This window comes from Vanellus vanellus, assembly GCF_965231255.1.
Source record: "Vanellus vanellus genome assembly, contig: HAP1_SCAFFOLD_105, whole genome shotgun sequence".
NCBI lineage: Eukaryota > Metazoa > Chordata > Aves > Charadriiformes > Charadriidae > Vanellus > Vanellus vanellus.
Genome location: NW_028128366.1, coordinates 505,582 through 528,185, shown reverse-complemented (window position 1 = coordinate 528,185; position 22,604 = coordinate 505,582). Strand labels below are relative to the sequence as shown.

At 51.9% G+C, this 22,604-nt stretch overlaps 1 protein-coding gene across 1 annotated transcript in view; it reads right to left on the bottom strand.

Moving 5' to 3' along the window:
- Positions 1–1,535: 1,535 nt before the first annotated feature.
- Positions 1,536–22,604, bottom strand: part of LOC309684518 (E3 ubiquitin-protein ligase TRIM36-like) — a gene marked incomplete at both ends in the record, with an annotated part of 45,551 nt that continues 24,482 nt past the window's right edge. Inside the window, 6 exons of the mRNA XM_082500412.1 lie at positions 1,536–1,837; positions 2,123–2,416; positions 2,958–3,082; positions 3,734–3,987; positions 4,920–5,015; positions 6,096–6,282. Of these exons, the coding sequence (XP_082356538.1) occupies positions 1,536–1,837; positions 2,123–2,416; positions 2,958–3,082; positions 3,734–3,987; positions 4,920–5,015; positions 6,096–6,282 (1,258 nt within the window). The remainder of the gene's footprint in view (positions 1,838–2,122; positions 2,417–2,957; positions 3,083–3,733; positions 3,988–4,919; positions 5,016–6,095; positions 6,283–22,604) is intronic.

The window sequence follows — 22,604 nt, the reverse complement described above, 5'->3', positions numbered from 1 at the left end:
GGGCTGCAGAGCCCGGGAGGAGAGGACAACCCCGAAGAAAAGGTCCCCTTGCCGCCCTCCACCAGCAGCGGTGGGATGGGTGCAGGGACCCTCCTGCCATCGGCTTATCCCGTCCCCTGCGGGAGCCTTTTTCTGCAGCAAACCGACCCAAAACGACAACGGCACGTTGGTGCTTCTTGCTAAATGGGGAGGGGGGAGAAAAACAAATCTATCAGTTTGCTCTGTAAGGATGGAAGCAGCGCATCCCCAAACAGGGCCAAAATCAGGCGGCTTTTACAGGATGGGGTTTTGCAAAGCTGCTGGTGCCAGTGCCCCATGGTGACGGTCAGAGGGGGAAGAAACTGGTTGAGCCCTTAAAAAGAGGAAAAGAAAAAGGCTCAGAGGAAGGGAAAGGTGCAGTGCCGGGGTTTCCTTGCTGCTGTTCCTCCGGGATGCCCGTGCGCATCCCCTCCACGCTGCCCTCCGGGCAGGACCGTGCTCGCTGCTCCGGCTCTGCCTCCCTGGAGGGGAAAGGTCCCGGCGCAGGAGAGTCCCCATCTCTCCCCCCTTCCCAAAAGAAACTTTAATTACCGGAGAGGTACATTATTACGCCGGTGACCCACAGTGGCTGTGGGGCTGGGGGGCTGTGGTACCAGCCCTATTGCTGCCCTACCCTTAAAATGGAATTATACACTTCTAATATAGGACAATTTGGTTTTCTTTTTTCCATTTTGTTTTCCTCCCTGTAAAAGGAGGGAGCGGGGCTGAGCTTCACTCCCTCCTGGCAGGGACCGGGAGAAATGAGAAAATCAGGATCTAATTTCTCATTTTTCAAAAAGTCTCCATCTGACTTTCAGAAGCTTGAGACACTGGCGTTTTTATAATTTCAGTATGTTATACAGCAGAAGGCCAACACTTTTGTTAGATTCATGAAAAAGTTAAGAGCCCCTGGGAGATAGCCTCCCAGCCTGCAGTTCCTAGACACATCCAGGCTTACTACAACTGTAATTGAGAGCTGGAAATCTTTTTGCTGGTTTGTCCACTGCACTTTGGCTTGTGCTCAGTAGCACTCCAGTGTCATATGCAAATCTATAGCCTGGGATGAGCCAGTGACTTGGAATCCACCATGACGCAAGCTACAGCAAAGACACACAGATATGCACAGTGAACATTGTACCTCTGAGTGGCTGCCAAACCTAGTATGCTAAGGGAATTAAGGCAGAATCTTACTATTGACAACTAAGCATTGCTTCAATCTTGCAAATGATGCTTTTTTTTCTCTTTTTTAACCTTCTTGCTTTAACTGACATATCTTGATATCTGTAGAAACCCGATTTCTTTCCCAGAAAGAAAGAAAATAGGACTCTGGACAATTAGAACATCTTCCTACTAATAGTAGAGGATGAACAGGACAACCTGCTTACACTATATCCTTCAAGCCACTTCCCACTGCTTAGGTTCATCTTGTATACTAATTGAGACCAGGCTCGCTCTTAATTTATTTTTTAAAAAGCCATCTCCTTATACAAAACATGTATTAAGCAAGAGTCTGCAATTTACCTTGGGCTGGTCACATCATGGGTATTATGGAACAACTTCTGTATCTTGTTGCTAGAAACAACTCCCACTTTCACCAGGTAGGAATAGGCTTCCACGTGAAAAGCCCAGAAGTGCTTCCCTTTGGCAATCCCAGTGTCGCCAATGATGTAATCCAGGGTTGTGTAGCATCCGACCTGCATGCGCTCAGACCCCAGCAGTAGAGGAAATCCAGCCCTACTTTCCACAGAGGTTCTTCCTGGGTTCAGCAGGAGATGTTCACTGTTGTACCCGCATTTGTCATCAAAAAGAAAACTGAGAACTGAAAAACAGCATCCCAAAAAATTTTCTCTTAGTTAAGTATTTCTGTGCTTATAAACTATATTTTAAGTCATGCTGGCACTAGAATTCCTCGCTTTTAAAGGCTACCGGGAACATTACGCAAGCTAACACAGTCTCAGTATGCTACCTACTTAACCTGTTTGTTAACAGTGCTTTTAAACATTTATACAACCGGTAACAGTGTAGTAGAAGTCTGGGAGCTACTGGAAACCACCTACAGCTCTTAACACCACCAGCAGCTCGTGGACATAAGAAAACCCAATACCTGGGGCTGGAGGCGTACGCAAGATAACTTCTCGGCTCCAAGGGCTAGAGATGGATCCTTTATATCCTCGAACTCTGAAGGCATAGCTGCTGTCGTCATCGAGATCAGATATTACTTTGCTCTTGCTGCAAACTTCGATCTCCTGCCACGTTGTACTCTCCTCTTCTCTATTAAGCTTATGATACTCAAGAACATAGATATCAGCTGAGTCTGTCTTCCCAGGGCATTCCCAACTGATCAGAGCTTTGTTGTACATTTTGCTCTGCTCTTCATTGATTTCTGGTATTTCTAGACCTGGAATGACAGAGATTCAGGAGAAAAAAACCTCAAATGTAGATACATGTTGTTTTAGAATTAAACACAGAAGCCCTTTGTTGAGTGGCTACAGCACTGGGGGGACAGTGGGGGGGGGAAATCTGACTCAGTCAAAGAGTGCAGATGAGGATGGGTCTGTTCATGCACTTAAATCCTTTCTGGTTTTACTTTGAAAGTTGTATTATTTATTTTTGCTGGCAACTAAAAAACCATATAAAAACCTATTCTTTTCTGTCGTGCAATCACGACAAAAAGCTGCTAGGAAGACCTAGTATTACTTAACTACAATATTTTGGAAGCCAATGTAAACTGGTTCTGAATGCCATGGCATCTTAGCTTCTTTATCAAAGCTGAAGCTAGCATTGCTGCCAGGTAACGCCTTGTGAATCACAGAGGCAGAAGGGACAATGCAAGTCACAAGATTGAGTTCTGCAACTGCAGCCCTGCACAAGTTTTGCCTCTTTCCAGAGAAGCCCTTAAAGCTATAACTCAAGAAAGACGTGATGCTCTCATAATTTGCCATTGGAATGGAAGGACAAGTCACCAAGGATCTCTTCTTGCTTGGCTATGTCCATCACAAAGTCCTCGAAAGTAGTTTCAGCTGCTGGCTTGAAGCTCTTGAGAGATTCAGTAGCTTTTTGGATTCTGAAAGCACAGAAGCAGAGGGATGGCAGAAGAGGGAAAAAGGAATTCACATGGGTGCATTCCTTAGAGCAAAACCGCTAGGTTTTGCTTTAAAAAAAGTTCTCTTTTCAGGTACTTACTCATGTGTCCCAGAAACTTGTCTCTCTAGACAGAATTAAAATGCAAAATTTAAAGGCCTTTTGTACATCAGTGTAAAGATAACTAACAGGGAATCTTTTGGTTGGCAGAGCATTTTAACAATTTGGGGCATTACATTCAAAGAACAAAATAGGTGTGAAGCGCTAATGGAGCACAACTATTCAGATCAAAGAGTTTAAAGCCAGAAGAGACCTGTTAGATTAACTTGCAAATACCCGATGCAATCTCTGAGCAAAGGACTGTATCAGTGAGCTGAATGGGTTACCCTTCCACTGCAGTCCTACTGAAGAAGGCTAGGCGTTGGCGCAGGACAGAGCCCCTCCTCTGGGCTGTTTTTTAACGCACGCTGTAATATAGGAATTTCTACTGAATGGTACCGGGACCGCCTCTGAGGCTCTGCAACACAAAGTACTTGCATTCAGTACTTTCCTAGCAGGTGTCCAAAGAATATGACTGACCAGACATCCCTGGAACAGTACCTGTACCTCAAACGGAAGATAATTAATAAGATACCTGACGTGAAGTTGTTTTGCTGTTTGAACAAAACAAGATGGATCGGTTTCTTTAAGCAGTTCTTGAGCAAGTCCTACAAGGCCATTATTTTCCAGGAGCCCTTGAGATTCTTCTGCTTGTGTTTGCAATTTTTCCAGCCTTAAATTCTTAGAAGCTTCAGTTGCCCTAAGAGCTGCGGATTTCTTCTCTTCCAGGACATGAGATAATTTCTCAAAACTCTGAGATGCTTCTTCTTTCGCTCTTTCACTGTTGCACTAGGAGGGAACAAAAGACGTTTTAGACGGATCCCACAGCACTGTGGCTGTGTACAGAAATGTACTTAGGGTTGTTCAAGAGATCAGAGCAAACTAGTCATCTGTTTGACTGACAAGACTAACGAGCTTTGTTATGCTCTTCAACACTGAAAATGCAATCAGCACTGCACCCAAGCTAGTAAGCATCTCCTATGTTAACACAGAGAGGAAAGAGCAGGAAATTATTCCTCCGATTATGTATTTAGTTACGCACAGCGTTTGTCTAAATAGTTCATGGAAAAGCACTGTAAAAGCAAGTCAGCGTCTGAAGTCTTCATGCCCAAGATCTAGGTGCTCTTCCACCTTCCCCAGTCACCCTGAACTGGGAGTCCAGCCCAGTTTCTCCCCTATGCCCTGTAGTGCCACCTCTGATGAGTGCCCTGGATTAAAGGAACTATGAAGCACAAAGGCCATCTGCAGCAAGATACAGGCAGGGCCAGGAGCTCCTGCCAATTTTTGCCATTGCGTTTTTCAGCTCGTATGTGAGCTCCCAGCTCTGACTCTTCTGCAGGGAGATTTTGCCCTTAATTCTGACTTCACTGCAACATCCTCAAGGTAAACAGACAGCATAAATTGTGCAGCACCACTCATATGCAAGAGCTGTAAGTCTAACCCACCTCTCTTTGGGTAAGGTATCAAATAAGCTTTATGTCAATTAAATTCACAGCAGCACCCAAAACTTAACTTCCCTCTGTAGGTTGCCCAAATTTCCCACACTGTCAGGATTAGGTCTTACCGTCTGTGACTCAGAACCAACACAAACTGTTCAGAAATGGTTTTGCTGGCTAACAAAAAAAAAAACCAAAGGATCTGGAACACTTCACTGTTCCATTTGGAGTCCCTGCTGTGTCCTTGCAAGGTCCATCCCCAGACAACCCACAAGCCACTCTCACCTCTGTTTCTTTCAGCAGCAGATCCAGCTGCGTGATGCGAGCTTTCACCTGGCTCTCCTTACTGATGAGGTACTCGATATCTTTTGAAAGCTTCTCCTGTTAAAATAAAACAGCAAACTGGCAGGCAGAACAAGGGCATCCCACCCAAACTGACAACAAGCACAGGTGGGCCACCCAGCCAGCACTCAGTTTCTGTAGTTACGAGGACAAGAGCCTGCCATCAGTTATGAGCAGCAACCCTGCGGAGAACTGCTCAGTGACCCGCCATGACTGGCCCGGGACATCAGGCCACTGCCATGTGCAGGACTGGTGGCACAGCCTCTGAGGAGAAGAGGTGACAGCCTCAGCTGGCTCATCCTTCCCCAGCCACAGCAGTCACCTTCTCTCTTAGGCTAGGAACACGAGTCTTCAAGACATTACCAGAACTAATAGAAAAGCCTCATAGGTTATTAACTCATCTGTAGTAAGGTTTGCTAGAAAAATGAGTGGTTGGAAACTTGAACTTAGGAGTGTCTCTGCACTTCCTTAGTTGCAAGAGTTAACAGCTGTACAGGAAAAGCCTTGCAAACAGGCGAGGAGGCCAAAGAGCAGAAGGCAGGCTGGGATGGGCTTTTTTTTTTTTTTTTCTCTCCTGTGAGCAAGAGAGGAAGCAAAGGAAGAAGAGGAGGCAGCAGCAATCATTCTTTAATAACAAAGCAGTGTTTGCAAGTCTGCCCTGTTGTATGGTGCTTAGGGAATCAACAGCTCTGCAACTTCAAAAACATACAGCGTCCCAGCAGATAACTGCCGATGCAGATTCTTCAGGAGTGCTTCTGAAGTATAAGCTAACCCAAGCCACAAGGACACTTGCCTTAAAAAAGCCAGATTGTAAACCATTAACTTCTTAAACCTTCTGCATTGGTCAGTACTGATGCACAGTTGGCTAACATAAGGTGGAAGCGCTTTTAAGGGGTTCTGTTTGAAGCCTCATAGAAAATATAGTTTAGTTTCTTAGCCGCACACTATGTCACACTAATATATACATTAACAGATGTTGCACAGCAGCATGCCTCATGACTCGTTCAGTGTCCTCCAAACACACGTCCTGGCATCCTGCCAGGGGAAGTTTGCCCTTAAACCCGAGGCTCAGTGCTCTTCCCCCTTCTTAAGGCCAGGTCCAACAGTATTTACTTTTACCTTAAAGGTTTTGTAGGCGGTGCTTATGGTTGTTACTCTGTGGTTTGCTTGACATCCACCCGGTTTACATAGACGACAAACAGGCCTTCTGCAGGTTTCACAGTACATGTTTACCCTCTCCATTTCATGTTCTGGACACATCAAAATCTGGAAGAAAAAAAAAGAGAGCAGAGAGAATGCAGGTGTCCTTCCAAAAACGGAGGTGCTCAACAAACCACCAAAACACTCAATTATCCCACAGCAGCGTCTGACTTATCAGTGGGTATTTTTTATATTCTGTTTATCTTCCACCTTTTACATTTGTCCATGCCAGTGAAAGCCAGCAGATGAAAACAAACAGTTTCACCAGGTTTACAGTGAGTGAACCTGTAGCAATGTCTGTGTACACATCACATAGCCTCCATACTGCAATCAACCATTTTGCTAATCCCTGAAGCTGTCTGCACACCTCAAGCTCCCCGCACTCCAGTTCGGAGATGTAAATGCAATACAGAACATGTCCACCCTGTCAAATTTAACCCTGTTCACACCGGCATCTCTTGAAACAGCTATGAACTGTTTCTTAAAGCAAGAGTTGACATAATACTGTAATGACTGAGGTCTAAGCTAGACTCTGACCAGCCACATAGCCATTGCTCTTGGAGCAACAAATGAAACGCAGCCACCACCACCAGTCACAGCCATCTTAAAGACAAAAGGCCCCAGTGTTTCAATTTTTCTGTCTGACTCCAATTACAAGTTGCTCATGCTGAGCGCTAATTCCAGCAACAGCTTAAACAGCACTGTAAAAAACCTGGTGTTCACTAAAACTCATCTTTCAAAAACTGAGCGTGTTGAAATAACTGCTCAAAGAGGGAAAAAGTGCCGCTCAACTCCAAGATCGTGCAACAGCTAAAGCCATCTAAAAGGCCCATAAAGTAGCATAAACACGGACACTCAAAGCTAAGGTTGCAGACCATCTCCAAAACCAACTCTCAAGCTCCAAATGTTATCTTAGGCTATGGTGAAAAGCCCAAAGACAAAGGAAATGTTCAGGAAAATTAGCTGTGCAGGCAGACATCTCCAAAAACTGCAGTCATGCTGTTAGTCTGTGGAAGCAGTTTTTCCACAGCAGTGCACAGTCACACCTAACGGAAACTGCACACTTTTATTCATCTCCTCGTGTAAGTAAGAATTACAGCCTGCAAGCTAGAGACCGAAGAGGTCAGCAGATTACCTTGTCTAGTTCTCTCAGAATTCAAGAACAATCAGCCCAGTATCTGCTTCTCCCATCCCCACCACACACGTTACAAAGTGCTCTCCAGTCTGGTTGTGAATGAAAGCGGGTTTATGAAAGGTGGGTTAACCTTGACCAGCAGCCAGACAACAACCAAGCTGCTCACTCGCTCCCCCTCCTCAAGATGATACGAGGGGAAAGATGATCATGGGTCAAAACAAAGACAGGGAAATCACTTACAAATTACCAGTTCATTGCCAAGTCAAGTAGACTCGGATAGTCAGAAACTATGACTAAATATTTTAGACCATTCCCCCACCCCACTTTTTTTTTTTTTTCCCCTAGGCTCAAATTACTCCTTCATTTGCATTTGCATTTCTTCTTCTCACTCCCGCCTGGAGAGGCACACGAGGGATGGGAAATGGAGGATTACAGTCAGTGCATAACACTCCATCTCTGCTACTCCTTCCTCATTATAAGTTTCCTCTCTTCATCACAGGTCCTCTCCACAGGAGACCAAGGTGTTTGTGGCCAAGGGGATCTGTTCTCATTTCTTTCTGTCTTACTTTTGTCCTCTACACTCACAGAATGGGTGAGGTTGGAAGGCACCTCTGGAGACCGTGTAGTCCAAGCCCCAGCTGAGGCAGGGTCAGCTACAGCAGGTTGCTCAGGACCTTCTCTCGGTGGGTTTTGAATAACTCCGTTATTAGAGACTCCACCACCTCTCTGAGACACCTGTTCCAGTGTTTGTTCACCCTCAAAATTCAAAGCTCACTGGGAACTCCTGAGGCTTTGGAAGATCTCCATTGGTGGAGAGTTAACAACCTCTTTGGGCGGTTGCAGTGTTCCAGTGGTTCCAGAGTTTGACAACCTTCCGAGTCTACTCACTGGGAACTCCTGAGGTACAGTTGGCTCCCTTGCCTTCATTCCCTCCCATCAGGCATTGAGACACCTTAATAAGGTCTCCCTGAGCCATTTTTTCTCCAGACTGAACAGCCCCAGATCTCTCAGCCTGAAGAGGACTTCAGGTGTGTAGGGGCCATCGTGTCCACAGGCAGGTCCATGAAACTCTCCACGACAGCGGAGACAGGAGATGTGATGGGACACCGTACCACAGACCTATGGCACATCCTCCGCTTGAACGGCAGGTAACCGTGGCTGAAGAAGACACCAGAGGGGAAGGAAACACTGGAAACTCTTGGGGAGAGTGAAAGAGGGAACGGGGAAGGAGGGCTAAGACAACAGTGACAGGAAAGGAGAAGAGACAAATTGTCCCTTCCCAGGGGCGGGCTCACAGGGGGCGGGCTCACAGGACACAGCCAAGGGGGGTGAAGATGTCCATAAGAGCGTCCCACCCTGTGCCTGAGCTCTGCTTCCAGCAACAATGGCCCAAGGAGCTGCTCAGACATGCAAGTTTATGCACGTACCTTCAGACAGCGCTGAGTAAGAAAGCAAGGCCTGGAGTTACTAGGAACCAATTAAGGAAGCTAATTATGGCCTTCAAGCATGAACTGAAGTCCTCCAACTTCTGCAATAACCAAAGCACCCACTGAACCTTGCTCCCAGACAGAACCGCTGTCCTGAGGATAATAGTTATTGCCCACCATGTCAGGGATGAGGTGGACTCTCCTTCCCAGGCCCAAGGGGGTTAAACCCACACCTTAGACTGAAATAACAACTTTTCAGAGCAGCACTGGCACAGTTGGAAGCCCATCATCACCTGAAGGGCTCTGAGCTTTGCACCAGGCCAGTGCCCCTGGACGCCACGGCCACGGCACGAGGAAGCAGTGACTCGGGGCACTTACAGTCACCGTGAGGTTCTCCCAGGTGATGCCAGACACATTGATCTTGTTGCTCTCCCAGAACTGCAGGGTTTCGTTGCTGGGATGGGTCGGTGCCTCACCCTTACAGCTGGGAGGAGAGAAGCCAAGACAGAGGTGAGGGGAAGGCATGGAGGTGCAGCCCTGAGCTCCTGCCAAGGGGCAGCGGCACTTTAGGAGGAAGAAACCCACTAGGAGATGGTGAGGAAGTCCAGCTTGCTGTGCGTGTGCACAGGGTAGGCCTCTCGCAGGTGACTCAGCTTCTCCAGAGCCTCATAGATGAAGATGATGCAGATGAGGGAGGCGAAGGCTTCTTTGGTGAAGCGGGTGATGTAGCACACCAAAGAGCTAGCGTCAGTGGCCACCAGCACTATGCAGAAGAAGGCGGTCCACAGCCCAATGCACGCCCGTAGAGATAGGAGAGCGCGTAGTCCCTGGGAAAGCAAAAGAAAACGCAGGGTGGAGAGGGCAGCAAGAGGCTCTGAGCCATGCCTTCCTTTGGGGAAAGTCGGCAGCAATTCAGGAGCGTGTCAAGGCTGCGGATGGTAAATGCAGTTTCCACGTCCTACGACAGACAGCCTCGGGGCTGCGGCGCAGGGTGTGGGCCCGCAGGAGGAGAGGCCAATTATTTAATTATCATTCTTTAACAATTACCTTGTGTTAATGCCTCGGAGGCTAATTGAGGTCAGGTCCCTGTTGTGGAAGGTGGTGTTCTCCCACATCACCCCGATGCCCTAACAGCGAAACCGGCTGGGTTTGCACCCAGTTACCTGCTGCCAGCAAGTTGGGGCTTCATAATAAATTTAATTGCAATAAGAGAGGTTAATCTCCCATCACAGTTGCCACAACAAAAAGACTGTCATGGAAAATATCCATTTTGCCTGAAAAGCTCCTGCTTTTTCAAAAATCATCAAAACATTTGACCAGAGAACTGTTTGGATATGTGGGTAAAATATATTTCCACTTCCAGCAAAAAACATGCAAAAAAGTGCCCGAGTTTGTACTGAGAGGAAAGCAAATCTTCCCTCATTCCCAAACCAGAGTCATTTGTCTCATCTTCCCTGTGCAGCCCATCTCGGGCATCCATATCCTTGTGGTTTCTCCTCCTCCTGCTCTTTCACTTTAACTCTAAAAACCCTGAACCACCCATCCATCCTTCAGAGACCGAGGGCTCCTGCACCGTCACATACTAAAGCAGCAGCGTGTGATGTCTGTGACACAGAAGACAACTTAAATCTACCAACTTCCACTAAGAAAAACATCTTTTCTCCATCCCTGCCTTCTTCTGAAGGCGCTCGCAGCACCTGGCCGCAGCAGCCAGCCTTACTTGCGGAATTTGTAGAGGATCTTCTTGAACACGAGGACGGGGCCGGTGCTGCCGAGGATGGCGAGAGGTTGGCCAGCAAAGAGGAAATACACCACGCCGGTCATGGATGCGCCCAGCAGCGACTCCATGGCACTCTGTCCAGGGAAGAGAGGCAGCAGCGAGTAATTAAATCATTAGAGGGAAAACCACAAGTGCAAATTCACTGCAGCAAGGACTTTTGCATGAGTGTTGTCCTCCCTCGTGCCACCCAACAGAGAGAGGTGCTCACTATGTGGCTGTTGGTCGCCTCCCCCAGCAGTCCCCCAAAGGTGATTGATGACGGGGGACTTGCAGGCACAGTAGAGGAAGAGGAAGGACGCCAGACACTGTAGGCTCAGACCATCCCGAAAGTCACTCCAGAACCAGGGGGCTTTTCGCTTCACATCCCGGATCAAACATCTCCAGAGTGGGAGACTCCACAACCTCTCTGGGCAGCCTGTTCCAGTGCTCCACTACCCTCAAACTGAAGAAGTTCCTCCTCATGTTAAGATGGAACTTCCTATGTTCAAGCTTGTGCCCATTACCCCTCGTCCTATCAATGGGCACCACTGAAAAAAGACTCCTCCCATCCCTCTGGCATCCTCCCTTTAAGTATTTGAAAGCATTAATAAGATCCCCCCTCAGTCTTCTTTTCTCTACACTAAAGAGACCCAAGTTCCTCAGCCTTTCCTCATATGAAAGATGTTCTAATCCCCTAATCATCTTCGTAGCCCTTTGCTGGACCCTCTCCAGCAGATCCCTGTCTTTCTTGAACTGGGGAGCCCAGAACTGGACGCAGTACTCCAGATGCGGCCTCACCAGGGCAGAGTAGAGGGGGAGGATGACCTCCCTCCACCTGCTGGCCACACTCTTTTTGATGCACCCCAGGATGCCATTGGCCCTCTTGGCCACCAGGGCACATTGCTGGCTCATGGTCATCCTGTTGTCCACCAGGACTCCCAGGTCCCTTTCCACAGAGCTGCTGTTTTCTTGCAACGGGGCTGATCGTGCCCGATGTCCGCAGGTGGCTGAAGTTTGAGGAGGACGTGGAAGACGGCAGCGAACGCTGGAGCAAGCCCTACGTGGCCATCGATTGGCACCAGTTCAGCCCTAAATATTGGGCTGGCCCCTCTCCCCCAGGTCTGGCCAGGCTTGCACAGAGCCATGGAGAAGGAGAACCATCTGTTCCACCTCTGCATAAGGATGGGCCACTTTCCTTCCCCACGTTTCCATTTTTAAAGGCAGGATCCCTCTAAGGAAGACCAGCCTCAATCCATTATGCCTTCAACTGCCTCCCAAATAATGCCACTTTCCCTCAGAAGAACAGCAAACCACACCAATCAGCCACACGGACCTGCTTGCAGAGGACCCCGGCACCCACGCAGCCCCGAGGAGGCTCATGAATGCTGCGGCGGGACTTACAGTGGTAGCCCTGCTCCATTGGGGCACAGTCCTCCCGTTCCTTCTTCCGATGCTTCTGGCGGTGGGGTCGGTGGTGCCGGTGGCTTTGCCTCACCAGCGGCATCCGCATGCCCATGGACAGGGTGTGGTGGCCTGCAAAAAAAGCAGCGTTCTCATCACTCTCGATATTGCGGAGACGGTTGACGCCGCTGCCATGATTAAACCAGCACAGCCATCCCAGGAGGAAACACCAACTTCTCTTCATTTTAGTTTCACTGCATTCCTGAATGTCAGAGACCCGTCCCTTTTTCCAAGCCTGTTTTACTCTAACTTTGCAACAACAGAGCAACAACAAGCGATGGCTCCGGGTCACCTAAAAGTGCCCTGAAAGTATCAACCCTCGTCTCAAATTCCAGCTTCGGCTGGACAACACTCAGACCTGCTCATTAAGCAGCCACAGAAGGTAATTATTTTTAAAATCTTTGTCGGCACAAGGCGACAAGAGGAGATCCAATTAGTCCCGTGATAATGAAGTCTGGAACAAAAAAAAAGAAAATCACAGCCCTGTGTCTGCAGCCATCAAATTATTCTCCTGACCTCTCCAAGCCAAGAGCAGCCTCTGAGAAAACAAGCTGGGAACTGCCCAGCTCTGTGGCCAACACTCACACCACAGATGCCGCGGGGGCTTTTTCCCCTCTGTCGAAAAGCCACAACGTTAAAAAAAATGTGAAAATAACTGTGCTTGTTTATTTAGAAGCACGCCACGTTTCGCTGCAGGTGATGCGTACACTGAGCACAGGACGCGGCAGGGACTTTGCGCAACGGGAAAATGCGTGGGGCTGGTGCCACCTCTCCCGACTCACCTTCCAGCTCCTCCTTCTCATAGTGAATATTGGCAACGGTGCTCGTTCTTCCCTGGTCCATCACCGCCTCCTCGTCGTGTCTCTGTTTAGCGAGAAGAAGAAGGTACAAGTTGGGGCCAGGTGAGGAGAGCTCCCTTACGTCCTCCCAGTCATGACCCATCCCCGCGGCCACGCGAGCCAACGAGCATCACACCTCTGCGTGTCTCCTCCTTCAGGCACAGCCCTAAAAACACGGACTTGGAGGAGGTTTTTTTTCCCCTACCCAAATAAAACCACCTGTAATGTCACCTGTATTGTATACACCGTGAGTCTGGAAGGATTTACTAAAAGGGGAGACAATTGAGTGTTTCAAACCAAAACCAAACGTCCTGCTTCATTCTTGTGGTTCCTTTTGAAAAATTAAAATAGGGATTTCCAAACTGGGGGTGGGGTGCGGAGACCCAACCCCACACTTTTGAGCACAGCCAGTTTCATTCTCCAAACGTGATACCTGCAGGACTCACTAGATGGCACTTGGCCACAGGACATGGCCACCACCAACCTCCAAAGGCCCTCAGAACCTACAAGGGTGAAGCTTCGTCTTCAGCCCAACCAGGCTCAGGCTTCTCTTGCTGCAAGCCCGCTTTCCACACAAAACTGCATTTTTCTCCTCAAAAAAAAAAAGCCAAGGGCTGACAGCTAATGCCCTCCTTGGCTGAAATACCACTGCCAGCGCTGCACAAAGAGCATCTGTGCCTTAAAAGCTGAAGGAGAACTACAGGAGTTCTCTTCTCCCCTTGCCCCCGGGGCTGGGGAAGCATCACTGGGATCACCGCGCTCAAAGAAATAAAAAACCAACCACGTCTCACACTCGAGTCACAACTGCAGCTTTCAAAGGGCCTCCAGGAAACCCTTCTCTTTAGAGAAGAGCAAAATACCGGAAATCTGCTTTTTATCCCCCAAATTCCTGCTTCGACCCAATGGCATCACCTGCCGCCGCGCAGCAGCGACGCTCGGGGAAGCTCACACCTCCCACTCGCCAGCCAATTTAACGAGCAAAAGGAACAAACGTTCCCATCTGGGAATGAGCTTTTTCTGGCCCCCGAGTACTTTGTCCTTCGCCGCCGCTGCCAGGTGCCTGGAAAACATCAAAGCATCGAAACTGGGCTGGGAAAGGGGATGGCGAGCTCACTTTTGAGTTTCGGAGCAGAGAGTGTTGTTCCATCTCAAGAAAACTTCTCCAAATTATTATTTTGCTGCAGCAGTTTTTTTGTCCTAGCAGGAGAGAGAGGGATTTTTGACTGTCCTGCCTCAGTTTACCTGTCTCAGTGCAACTCCTCCAGTTAGAAAGAAAAATCTTTCCCTGGGGAAGCGTTGGTGTAATTGAGGATGAGGAAAAGTACAAAGCAGAGGTTCAGGTCCGGCTTTGAGTCCTCCCGGTGCCGGGGGAGGCCAAAAGCATCGCACGAGCACGCAAACTTCCCACCTCGGCCCCCTCGTCCCGTCACACGCAAGCTGGACTGGCCACCAGCAGCAGGAGGGAGGATTAATGTAATTAATCTCGAGCAAAGTGTAATTAATAACACTGATCCCAGTGTTATAAGGGGATGAGGGGCCAAACTGGGGGAGCTGCTCTGGTGGCGGAGCAGGAGACCCCCCTCCTTGCCCCTCTCCATCTCCATCCTACCCAGACGAAGCCACCGGTCCTGTGGCTCCCTCCTTTGCTATCGTGGGGGTCAGCACCGTCCCTGCGGGGACCCCTCTGGCTCCTGAGCCAGGATTTGGGCTGTGACGGGGACTGGACCCAGGAGAGGACACATCTCCAGAGCCCCAAAGTGGGGCTGTGAGGAGGGGGGGACACGCAGGTCACAGCTGAGCATCACCAGGACGTGACCGTCATCCCTTGCTGGTGGAGACGCAAATTCCTCTCTGTCTTTGCCGTGAGCTGTAATTTCAGGGCAGATTAATTAATTCCCCACCTCTCGTTTGCCCCCGAGAGCAGCTCCTGCAGCCGGGTCCCATGGGTGCAGCGGGGGGGCGGACAGGCCCTCCCCCAGGCTAAGGAAATGCAGAAAGATGGGGGGACCACCCAGCCACCTCCTGCCTGCACCCCAACACCAGGCGCATCCGCACAAGCGCCCGGTGGGACAATAGCTGAGGTGACCGGGTGGCATGGGGCTCTGTGGGGACAGTGGCCTTTGTCCCCCTGCTCTGAAGGGCCACAGCATCACCAGGGGGTCACATCGAGATGCGGAGGAGGGGACAAGGAGGGGGGGTCTGGTGGGGAGACCCCCAACAGGCATCGCCCAGGTGCCTCCCTCCCACACCCACCTTGGGTACCCCTCACCTCCCCCTTTGAGCCCCCACCCCTCCACCTTGCAGATGCCTTACACCCCCCTTCAGCGGCCTGCTGCCCCCCCTCCTTGCACACCCCCAGCACCCCATTTTAGACACCTACCACCCTCCTTACCCCCTCCAACCTTGCAGATGCCCTTCACTCCCCTTTCCATGGCCCTCACAGCCCCCCCCCTCCCCCCCGTGCAGATGCTTTGCCTCCCCCATTTGCCCCCACGCCCTTGTCCCCCTGCGTTTCCTCCCTGCCATGGGAAATGCCGCAGTGAGCAGCCATGGAGCATCCTCCAGCCACACCGGCGGCACGGCCCGCCCGGGGGTACCGGGCATCCCCCTCCCTGCCCCGGTGCCGCTGCCTCCCACCTGACAGCTGAGGACCCCATCGGCCCATTGCTGCTGGCGGGCATGGCAGGGCTGGGGGGAGATAATTGCTTGATAACGATACTCTTAAGACATCCAAACAAAACACCAACAAAAATCACTACCATCACAAAAATGAATAGGTTTCGCAATAGGCTTTGCAGCCGTCAGCTCAGGGCAAACTCAAAGCCATGCAAGATTTTGTTCAACCATCCGACTTCTATTGCCTCTCGTAGATTTCTGCCATCCAAGTAGAAGGCAAATTAATTTTTCTTATTTTCTCTTTTGACTGATTCCCTGTCCAATCAACACACCAAGGAGTAGATCGCATGTAATGCCATTCTCCGTGTTCTGCCGTCTTCCAAACTGAAGGGAACTGCATTCGAGAAAGTGCTCGAAAGCCCAGCAGCTATCACCTCTGTTTTGGACCCGCGCTTCAAGGAGATGCAGTTTCTCAGCCCCAGCCTGAGAAGCGAGCTGCACCAGCCAGTGAGAACCATGCTGTTGTGGGTTTGCAACCACCAGTCCCCATCTGCCACCCAGTCTGGGGTGCCAAACTCGGATTCCAAAGCCACAGGCGCAGATGCCGGCAGCCAGCTGCCTGCTCGCAAGGACCCATGCACCAGCGCCCCATCTCAGAGCATCTATGACATCCTTTTGGGGTAGGACCCGATGGAGAGCATACCCGAGATCCACCAGCAACTGGAAAACTACATCCTGGAGCCCCTCTGCAAGCGCAGCACCAGCTGCTGCGCTGGTGGAAGAAGAATGAGCATCGCTTCCTGGCCGTGGGGCGGCTGAGCCAGCAGTACCTCGCCATCCCCACCACCGCCTTCCTGCCAGACCAGGCCTTCGCTGCCGGGGAAAGCACCCTGGAGCATCGGTGCACTGTCCTGGCGCCGGAGAATCTGGTCCAAATTCTGTTCTTGCATCCGCATTCTGATTTTTTAGAATGCACAATTTTTGGGATGGCGACTGAGAAATTAGGTCTTGTGGTTCCCATTGAAACACCCATTAATTCATACAACCAAAACCCAGCCAAATGAAAAGGCGATGTTAAACCTCAGCCCCGAGGGAAAAGAAATGTGCCCGACCAGGTGCTAAAACGCGCTCTGGCAAACCACCCCCCCTCTCCAAACTGCAGTTTGCTCCAGGAAACTGACAAGTTTTCTTCCTCTGCAGCCTTAGCGAGGCTGTAGATTTTTCCACCCTGCAGGGAAAGAAACAATCCTCAAAAGCAGATGTTATTCTGCCTGCAAGGAAAGCTTTAAAATATTTTTCTTTTTTTAAAGGCAGAATGCCTAAATGGAACATCCGAGCTGGTTTCTCCATGAAAATAACACTTTGCACTTGCACAGCAAAGCAACGCTCATTAACCAATCTCGGAAAGCTTCGCAGGCATTAAGAAACACTCCAAGTAACACACCTGCGTGCACCCTGTAAGCACACGTGCAAAGAGGAATCCCCGTTTACACACCCCGGCTATATCAAACCGCACTATTTCCCTCACAAGCCATGATGGAAACGGGCCACGCTCCCATTCCTCGGCTCCAGAGCTCCAGCGATGCCGGGATCATGCCGACCCTCAGCCGCTGCGGGCATCAGCTCTGCTAACACCCCGCTGATGGGTCAGCGACAGGAATCTGGGAGCAGGAAGGGGATTGTACCACCCAGGCTCCCCAAAATCCCCCGCACTTAAGAGGAATGCGAATCTCAGGCTCCCCTAAGCCAACACATTTCTCACCGTGACCACTGCACTAACACCCTGAGCAGTTTTTAAGCAGCACGCACCAGGTTTAACCTCCACGCCTGAGAAAGTCCCTGTCCTAAGGGCTGCCGGTCCCCTCGGCCCAACGCAGGAGGCAGCAGCAAACCCCTCCAGACAGGGCAAGAGGTGCTTGTAAGAGTGACATCCAGCTAATAACCAAAAAGCACTTAAACCAACCCCAAACTTTGGAGACATTTAGTCTTGGGCCAGCAGCAGCATGTTGCTCAGTAAAGCACGCTTCCACGACTCCCCTCAATTAACTGTCACCTCCAGAGCCTGATCTCTGAAGGTGAGAAGTTCCTTTAGGTTGACTCTTGACATCCCTTTCCCTCCCACAGGCAACGAGACCCCAAGTATTTCCACTTGAGAGTGCAGTTCCCCTTCCACGGGCACCCAGCTCGCTCTGCAGTTTTGGATTATCACTCAGCAGGGAGTGCGGGAGTCGCGGCAGCAGTTGCATCGATAAGCAATCTGTGCAACAGTTCCTAAAACAGGGGCTGCCCACAATCAGAAGTTGACTCTTTGGTACAAACTCCCTCCACACCAGTCATCACACAGGGGGAAAAAAAACAACCAAGCTATTGTAGGGCTCAGTATTACCCATTTCTCCGCAGCTGGGCAGAAATACACACTTTTGCGGCTTTTCCCACACTGGAAAATTCAAAGCATTAGTACTAAGAAAAAGACTTCTTTTTCTAATGCCTCCGTTGGAGGGCTCCGGCACGTGGTCTGCAACGAGCGAATATCCACACAAAAACAAGCCCCAAAAGTCCCACAAAGCTGCTCTACCTCTTACGGTTTATTGCTGGGGTACCCACCAACACCTAAACCCACGTCCCACCCCCCACACGGTACATCCTTTGCCATTTTGAACTCTGCTGCAAAACATTTTACCATTTTCCACCCCTCTTTCTTGGGAAAAGAAAGAGGGAACGAGACAACTCCAAACCGCTCTCTTTTATTTGATTTGCAGTGATCTGACAACCCCAGCCCTTCCCGCTGCCTTAGGCTTTGGGAAACAATTCAAGGGTCCTCAGCCACCAGTAAGGAACGAGCTGTTATTCATGGGCCAATCAGTAGAAACAGCAGCCCCGATCATTAGGAGAAAGTCTCATTTTTCAGTCATGGATTTTCACGGGTTTTGTTTTCAGGCCACCCAAACAGGGCGCGCTTTTATAGCCATCAGCAATTAAATTCTCTGTCCCTCCAGAAAAGCCTTTTCCTAAAGGCGCTCTCCTTCCAAGGGCAGACCCACAAAAAGAAGCCCACACTGCTTAATCCATTTCACAGAGAATTTCAAATGCAAACAACAATTAAACAGGACGTCTTTTCCCCGCTTCAGGGAAAGCCAGTAATATAGACCTTGGCAACAGATTTAGCAAATCTATCATTGTAATGCCTTTGCATTTCCCATTTCCACCTGGAGAGCAGGCTGAAAGGACTCTCATAAAAAAAACCAAACCAACCACAAAACATATTCCTGTCTAGGGGGTAATTTTATGAAACGATTTGAACACCTTAACGATTTGAACATCTTTTTACAGGTACAAGGCAACAAGAAACATTCTCGAGGTGAAAAAAAAGAAAACAACACCTATTCACCTCTTTACCCCAAAGATCTTTTCACCACATGGATTCCACCACCAATACACAGCTGCTAAATATCCCCGGCTGCTGCCGATCCGTAAGAAACCCTTCAAAATACAAGAGAACGCCGAGCCCGGCATGCTGACGGTGCTGCCAGGGCTGTGAGTCAGAGCTGGACAGAGTTGCAGCCCCTGAGGTTGAAATCAGACCCACGTTTAGGCACAACCCGGAGTTTTAAGCCTCGCTACAAACCAGACCCCCGCTTTTCAAGAAAAACAGGGAGATTCAACTCAAAATAAACCACGTTCTCGACGCCAAAGGGGTCCATGGCCGCCGCCGCCGCCCTTAGGGCCAGTTCCATGGGGCTTCGCTTGACCTGGAGCAGAACTCGTGGGCGTGAGGACAACGAGCCCCTTACACAAAATCTAAAGAAAAGGAAAATTTAAATAAGAGTTGCTGTTACTCACCCACCAAAGCCTAACCACTACAACTGGCCCTTTCACAACCAGGCCTGATCGCAGAAGAAAACTGAAATATCCCAATTCCCGGTTCAAACACAAGCCGTGGAGCTGCCCAGACCCCACGTGTGGGCTGGGCAGACGGGGGGGCTCTTCTTCTCAAATCCCGCAGGAAGAGAAAGGGCAGGAGTGTTCTCCCAGCCCTGGAAGAGGCTGTGGGGAGAAGGTGGGAGGGAGGAAAAGGCTGCCCAGGAGTGGAGTCAGGGGAAGGAGAGGGCTCCATCCATAGGGGAAACGCCATTCCTGGCCACACAGGAGGCTGCGGGACCACCCTGGGGATGGATTTGGGGGCTCTCCCTGAGGGAAACACTGCTCTCAGCCATGCAGGAGGCTGTAGGGCAACGACAGAGATGGATTTGGGGCCTCTCCCTGAAGGAAACCCCATTCCCGGCCACGCAAGAGGCTGTGGGGACACCCCGGGAATAGGTTTGGAGACTCTCCCTGAAGGAAACCCCATTCCCGGACACACAGGAGGCTGTGGGGCCGCCCGGGGGACAGATTTGGGGGCTCTCCCTGAGGAGAGCCTGTGGGGAGGAGGGAGGCGGGGGCCGCCCCAGAGCCGGGGCCACTCCTGGAAGGGGAGGGGGGGATCTCCAGCCGCCCACGCGGGGCTGCCCGAAGCCTGAGGAGATGAAAAGAAGAGGAGAAAAGCCAAGAGTTCCCTCACCGCCATCGCCTCTCACAGCCCCGGCCCTCCCCGCCGCGCCTCATGGCGGCTGTGTGCGGTGTCACCTGAGCGGGGGGCGGCGGCTGTGGCAGGAAAAGGCGAGAGGGGAAGGGAAGGGAAGGGAAGGGAAGGGAAGGGAAGGGAAGGGAAGGGAAGGGAAGGGAAGGGAAGGGAAGGGAAGGGAAGGGAAGGGAAGGGAAGGGAAGGGAAGGGAAGGGAAGGGAAGGGAAGGGAAGGGAAGGGAAGGGAAGGGAAGGGAAGGGAAGGGAAGGGAAGGGAAGGGAAGGGAAGGGAAGGGCGGCGCCATTTTGAATGGGAGGAGAGGGGAAAGGGGGGGCGAGAGATGGGGGGGGGGGTGAGCGAGGGTGTGAGGGGAGTAGGTGTTGTGTGAGGGGGGAGTGAGGGGGGAATGGGTTTTCGGGAGAGGGAGGTTTGCAGGGCTGTGAGGTGTCTGTGAGAGAGGAGGCCCCGGAGGGAGGTGAGTGGAAAGGGCTGTGTGTGGAAAGAAAAGCTTTAAGGACAGGCCGGGCTGGGGAAAGGCGGTGGGCCCTGAGGGAGGGCTTGGGGAGCGGGGCTAGAAGCGTGGGTTTGGGGGCAAAACTCTGGGAAAGAAACTGCAGGACAGGGCCAATCTGAGTATACAGTTTAGCGAAGCTTCAAGGAAAAGGTGACCAAACGCGCCTCTTGTCCTTTTGAGAGCTGGTTTTGTCTAAGTTATTCATGTGAGTGGACTTTTGCCACATGGGATGGGAACTTTCGCTTCCCGGGATAGCTGATGCCCCCGGATAACCACTGCCCGCGAAGCACTGCGAAACCCCGTGTTCAAAAAAGAGAACAAAGGCCGGGTTTTGCCTCTCAGAAGGATCTCTAAGCCCCATCTCCAAGCTATTTTCAGTACCTTTCTGGTTGTTTTCTTCCCCCCCATCCCCGTGATGTCCGTCGGGGGGGCTGGCGGAGCTCTGCAGGCGGATGTCCGGCTCATTTTGGGGAGAGCTGGGATGGTTTCGGGGGGTCCCGGCTCTTTTAGGGGAGGGCTGGGATGGTTTCGGGCTCGCATTGCCCGACGCGGAGAGAAGCTGTGGTGCGGGGCTCGTTCTCCTCGGCGCGGCCCCGTCCCCTCGCTCGCGTTTGCCGCGGCGACGCAGGGGGGCGTGGCCCGGGTTTTCGCCTCGGCACATGCGCGGGTGGGCGGACGTGAGGGGGAGCACTTCCGGTGTACGGCGGCGGGCGGGAGCTGTGACGGTCGGTACCGGGGGAGACGGGGGGACCGGAGCCGAGGAGGGCGGGAGCGGGCGGGCGGGGTGGCGGCGCGGAGGTGTGCAGGGCCAGTTCGGGGGTTTGTGGGGTGGCGGTACCGGGCTGGGGGGCTCGGGGGGCGGTCTGGGACTGTTTGGGGGGGCAGAGCCGAGTGGGGGGTCCCCGGGGGAAACAGGGCCGATTCAGGCCACCCCCCCCGTCCCCCGCTGCCGCCCCCTCACCCCCCGCTCGCTCCCCGCATGTGGCGGCAGCCCCGGCCGCAGCGCAGGGTGCCCGGGGCCGGCCTGGCCGGGCGCTTGGCTCCGCTCTGGGCTCCGCTCTCAGTCCCCCCCCCCCGGCAGGTCAGCCCGGCCGTGCCCCCTTCGCCCGCCTCCAGCCCACGGCCGAGCCCCCCCAGGTACCCCCGAGATGGGTCGGGGGGTGTCAGCGCTGGGCCCCCTGAAGCGGGGGTGGGTGGTGGGCACGGGCATTGCTGGGAGCCCGTGGGCAGCCCTGGGACCCCCTTAAAGCCCACGGAGAGCCCCGGGGCCCCCTTGTCTCCCCCAGAGCCGACGGGGAGCCGTAGCTGTGGAGTCAGCTTAAGGAGTCTGCCCTAAGGACTGCCGCTTTTTGGAGCGTTGGGGGAGGGGGAAGGTTGTCGGTGTGGGGAGTGGAGGTGTGTGGGAGGAGTCCCGTGTTTTGAGGGAGGTTTGGGGATGTTGAGCAGATTTGGGGGAGTGGGGGAGGGGTCCCGTCACTTGGAACCCCCTGGTTCTTCTAAACTGTGGGAGGCAGCGGGCGTAGGGGGAAGGCAGTAGAGTGGGTTGCTGTGTTTCAGTCCTTGGTTGAGAGTCAGCGACTCTGCTCCCTTGCTGCTCAGCAGACTATTAGCTCCGTGGGGCTGTTTCTCCAGGCAGGCTACGACTACGGAAACGGACCGACTTCCTCAGAAGAGTTGTTAGCGGTGACATCTCCTGTGAACGTACTGCCTGACGTTGGATAGACCTGGCACCACGCAGCGGCTCAGAGCCCCACAGCGTATGCTGCCGCTCTCAGTTGGCTCCATCAAATCCTCCGACCTGAGAATGCCAAAGGTACGGAGTTGAAACAGGCCCTTCCTCACCCGCTGAGTCAGATGAACCTTTTTGTGCCCAAGTTGGCTGGGGACTGCTCCTGCCTCGCCGCCTTCAGGCGGAGCATGGCTGTGAGCAGGGGAGCTCAACACACAGTGCTTGCTGATTGCACCTGCTCCCTCGGGGGAGCACCCGCAGCGGTGGGATGGGAGGAGGGAGGACAGCACGAGGGCTAGAGACAAACATTTTATTTCTTTAACGTTTCACATAGGGGGTACCCCAGAGGGGTTCCCGGCCCCACACCCCACAGCAGCTCAGTATTCG